At 35.6% G+C, this 5,362-nt stretch overlaps 1 protein-coding gene across 5 annotated transcripts in view; it reads left to right on the top strand.

The window, feature by feature from the left end:
* Positions 1 to 5,362, top strand: part of LOC106884267 (rab effector MyRIP) — a 65,231-nt gene that overhangs the window by 23,782 nt on the left and 36,087 nt on the right. For 4 of the 5 annotated variants that reach the window (XM_014935554.2, XM_014935553.2, XM_014935550.2 and 1 more), the window contains exon 3: positions 2,983 to 3,120. The exons of the other annotated variant lie outside the window; for it this stretch is intronic. In XM_014935554.2, the coding sequence (XP_014791040.1) occupies positions 2,983 to 3,120 (138 nt within the window). The remainder of the gene's footprint in view (positions 1 to 2,982; positions 3,121 to 5,362) is intronic. 5 annotated transcript variants of the gene reach the window in all.

Here is a 5,362-nt window from a genome sequence, read left to right as displayed (position 1 = left end):
CATCAATTAGAAGGCATTTTTTTCCTTCATGATCTTTGACAACTATATCTGGTCTATTTGCCTTAATTTCTCTATCTGTGTGTATTGGCATATCCCAGAGTATGGTTGCTTTCTCGTTTTCTGTGACCTTTTCTGGCGTGTGTTTATACCATCTTTTTTCTGTTGCTATTCCATAATGTTGGCATAGCTTCCAGTGTATATAGGTTAGCTTCCAGTGTATATAATTATTATTATTATTATTATTATTATTGTTATTATTATTATTTTTATTATTATTGCCATTTTACTCTTTCATGAAACAATCTAAGTATTTACAACTCCCTAGAAGGCAAAAAAGAAGTCGTAAACGAGATAATGTAATTATGGAGACGTGACAAATTATGTCTTGAATCATCATCATCATCATTATCATCATCATTATCATCATCATTATCATCGTCTGCTTGGTTTGATGCCCTTTTTGTCAGCAACCCTCAACTGTTTCCATGCAAGATAATATTTTTCATGGCCAGACATGTCATCATAGAAAACTGGAAAGGATCAAAATCTGCTTGTAAGATGTTCATTTACAACTACCACATACTGTAATGACAGGGGCGCGCACACACACACACACACACACACACACACAATAGGCCCCTTTCAGTTTCTGCCTATCAAATCCACTTACAAGACTTTGGTTAGCCTGGGATTCTAGTAGAAGATGCTTGGCCAAGGTACTGTATAGTGGGACTGAACCTGAGATGATATGGTTGGGAGCTCAGCTTCTTAATCACACAGCCATGCCTGCACCTTGTATGATATTTTTACAAAGTGAAATTTTGTAAATTTGCTTAGATTAGAAAAACGATGACAATTGTTTAATCTAACCCTAAGAGGTCTCCTGCATGAACCCTACAGAATTGAACCCTAACTCTAGTTGCTGGAAACTACTTCACACTTCTCACATCATGCTTGCATCTCTTTATTTCTTTGTTTGAAACTTCTTGGGATTAGTTTAGTGTTTATTCATTTTAGAAGATGCATGCATTGAATGTAATGAGGAGTTCTTCATTCTTTTGGAAGTGAAAATTTCACCAAAAGTTTTGTATTTCTGAACCCTTAGATAAATGCTTCTGCATGGCATTAAAAAAAAACAAAACAACTCAACCCTTGTATCAGTGGCTTGAAACGATCCCAGCCCCCCACTTACTATGTCCTTTCAGTTTTCATATATGAATATTCTTACGAGAGGTTTAGAGTAGTTAACACTGCAAGTATTGCTTGTAAAGAATATTCTGATGTATATAATGGAACCCAGACCTAGCGTTTCTCTACCATGTGAAGTAGCTGAAGCCCTCTCTTATATATATACTATTGGATTGGCTTGTTTTGTTTCTAAATGGTGGCCATGGTGATGACCACAACTATATTGAGTGGTTGGAGAGGTGCTGTTAAAGATTTTGTCTCCCTGTAGAGTTATTTACATTAAGGGCCATTCAGCTTGGCAGAGCTGTTCTCTCTTAAGATAAATTAGATTGAAATCAGACACTTTTTACTTTGGCTAAGCCTTTATCGACTTCCAGTTTCTACTCTGAGAGGAGGGCAAGGATGGACAGGAGAGTACTGCCTCCTACCCTACCCCAAGTAAACTTACTGAAAGGCAGATGAAAGTGGGGATCATGGAATCAAGGGCATGGGCTTATTCTTGGCATGATCCTAAAGATAGGAAAATGATATCAGGAGACGGTGTTCCCTTAGATGTCATTTGTCGTGTTCCTTGACTGGCTCTAGGTTGTGGCTCTTCCCTTAGGACTTCAACATATATACTTGTATACTGTACCTACTAATTGTTTTTTCTCTTCATTCATTTGACTATTGTGTAGTTCCTACAGTTTTCATAACCTCTTCTTATATTGTTCCCTCATCCAGTGTTCTTGTGATATTAATAAAAGCATGCCTGTAGATTGGAGAACAGCTGTTGGATGAGGGTGTGTGGCCTTGGAGGTCAGGGTGACCCCTAAATCTGTGGGGTTCCTTGATTGGCCCTAGATGGAAGCTCTTCTGTATCAGGAGGACTGCATTATCTATCTTTTCTCACATTCTGCACACTGTATATACACTTGATCTTATTGGAGTGACCTCCCTTGTTTAATTTTTTTCTTTTATAGATTTTAAACACCTCTAGAAAGAGTTTTTGCCTGTTGATCTCTTGCATTAATCTCAATAGGTCAGTCTCACATGTGAGACTGTACCATTCCAAAATAATAATAATAATAACAAAACTCTAATATTTTTCCCCCTCTACATGTTTGTGAAGATTATAATTTTCCTCATTATTTACCTAATTTTTAGCGACAATCATTTCTAGAGAAAGAAATTAATAGCCTTAATATATTTTAGACATTTGGACTTTTAATTACAACGTTTGGTGTGTTTTCTTTCTTATCTTTTTGGCATTTCTTGCTGATTTCCTTTCATACCTTCTTGAGGTGATTTTTCTAATCTGTTCATTTCTTTTAAAATTCACAATTAGATTTTTATTTCCAAATGGACACTAACACAATAATATTGTGTGCACAATTTTGTTTTCTGACTTCATATGTGGCGATTTAATTTTTGGATTAGGTTTAATTATTGTGCTTTTTGCTTTTTGGTAGCACAGATATTTTACTCAATATATATATATATATATATATATATATATATATATATATATATATATATATATATATGTATATACATATATGTATATATGTATATATATTGTTCCTTTTAGTTTTTTTGCTACCGCAATAATTGTTTACACACGATTACCAAACTACTACTATCACTGCTGTTGCTACTATTACTGCTATTACTAACAACAACCACTACCATTATTACTGCTGCTCTTGCTACTACTATTACTACTACTACTACTACTACTACTACCACTGATGTGTGCTAACTTTGGGACTACTTAGTTGTATCTTGATCCACTAAACTAAGAATGTATCACAGGATACTACAGACCAATCAAAAGATGTATCTGTGAAAAAGCAAGATGTACCCAAGGAAACAGCAGATGAGGCAGGGATTGAACCTACAACTGTAGATGACATGTTCGCTCACCGAGTTCTTTCAGAACATCATGAACAGGTGAGACTGTTTTGTAGTGATTTATCTTCATCAGTTATCTAGCAGGTATCTCTCAGGTCTTTGTTTTCATTTCCTCTTTTTCTTTTCTGCCTTTTTCTTACTCTGTTTATTTTCTTTTAATGTCTTTTTTCTTCTTCTCAAATTTTATTTTATAGCATCACTACTGTCTAGAACTGTGATTGAACTTCAGATCTCCAAGGCTTCAATTTCAGCCTAATGGTGCTTTTAACCATCAAGCCAGAACATGCTCTCCATTTGTCAGAGTGTTGAGTTAGAAGCTAAAAAGCCAGCTGTTCACATCATATTTTAATATTTCTATAACTAAGATACTCATCCCTTGATGGGTCAGTCCATTAGCTATATGTAGGGTGTTGTTTAGCACCAGGTCAACCATAATTGAGCAGGCCTATAATGAAAATATTTCTAGCCTTAAAAACACTTTAAAAAAAAAAATTATAATGTTTTTAAGCCGGTGAGTTGAAGGAGTATATATGAAAGTGCACAGCCTAGTGGTTAGGCTGTTGCGCTCATGATCACTAGATCATGGTTTCAATCTCCAGACTGGATGGTGCATTATGTTGTTGAGCAAAACATTTCATTTCACACTGCTCCAGCCTCCCTTTCCATCAATGGTGGTGGTGGGGGGGGGAATGTTTTCCTGCTGGTCTAGCCAGCCGGGTGGCTTCATTTGAAGGCCAAAATAATGCAAAGCACACTGTGATCAGCAATGTGTAACAACATCTGATAGTCTGTTTGGTCACATGATCACATCACATGATATATAAAATCAACATCGATTCATCATCTGCTCTAAGTTTTGATCCATATTCATCAATCATAACTGTTTCAAATACCAATAATCAAATCAATCAAACTGTTATCCCCATCCTTATCATTCACTTTTTCTGGTTTACCACCACAGTTTATTCTATTTCCACTCAGATACCCTATTGTTGTTTAGCTCCAGGTCAGTTCCGGTCAGGCAAACTTATAATTAAAAGTGTTCTATCCATGGAGTAAAGATTTTTGCCAACATAACATTGCAGTCCTGGTTTAGGGCGAATGTTGCTGCAATTTAGCCCCAGGAGACATCGTCTCCAACTGGCTATACAACACGATTTGCGTCCGTATATTTTCGAACAAGGGAATCTAGCACCCCCACTCAGCTCAAAACAATATCTGTGTATCGCGATTTCTAGGTTATTTCTTTTCATCAGCACCGAATAATTGTTCAGCTGGAGATGGCGCTGCCAAATTCCTATTTGAAATATACAGTTTTCAAAATGACAACTAGTCACTGATGTATAAATTAGAAAATTACTATTTCTAAATCTCACAATGAGGATATTCAACAACAGTACTTTGGAGTAAAGATTTTTGCCAATATAACATGGTAGTCCTGGTTTAGGATGAATGTTGCTGTAATTTAGCCCTGGGAGACATCATCTCCAGCTGTTCTTACCATGTCCAACCCATTTTATTTTCAGACTTAAGGGCATCTGGGACAACATTATTCTTTAACCTTTTATTCTTGTTTCAGTCATTTCACTGCAGCCCATTAAAAATGGGAAAGGCTGGTTTATGGGATTACCTGAGGTTTCCCGTCCATAAAGGGTTTAGCTTTATGGCATATCGTTAGATCCCAAAACCTGTTGGCCCAATAACACTGTAGTACACATGCCACATACATTCCTACAACAAGGTTTTCTTTATGTGCTATAAAGGCAAATGTAAATCTGCCTACGACTCACTCGCGTGCCTGTGTTTTGTTTATTTTTGTGTGTTTTACTACATAAAGGTTACCAACTGCCTACCCTGAGTAATTATTGATGGTACATGCCTGATATACATTCACAACTGAAGTTTATGTATTAAGATGGTATGCAATATTTTAGCAATGATATACAGTAAAGATGATATGCAATGGCATTGAAGCAATATACAGGGCGTCCACAAAGTCTGGGTACATGTGGATTAACACATACTTCAAGAAATTATTATTTCTTATATTTAATTGTTTATATTATGATTTTATTTACTCCATGTACCCAGACCTTGTGTACACCCTGTACAATGATATATAGCAATGATATTATGATGATATACAATGATATATAGCAGTGATATTATGATGACATACAATGATATATAGCAATGATATTATGATGATATACAATGATATATAGCAGTGATATTATGATGATATACAATGATATATAGCAATGATATTATGATGATATAT

This window comes from Octopus bimaculoides, chromosome 10, assembly GCF_001194135.2.
Source record: "Octopus bimaculoides isolate UCB-OBI-ISO-001 chromosome 10, ASM119413v2, whole genome shotgun sequence".
Taxonomy (NCBI): Eukaryota; Metazoa; Mollusca; class Cephalopoda; order Octopoda; family Octopodidae; genus Octopus; species Octopus bimaculoides.
The sequence above is the reverse complement of the archived record's forward strand: the minus strand, read 5'-3'. Positions and strand labels throughout refer to the sequence as shown.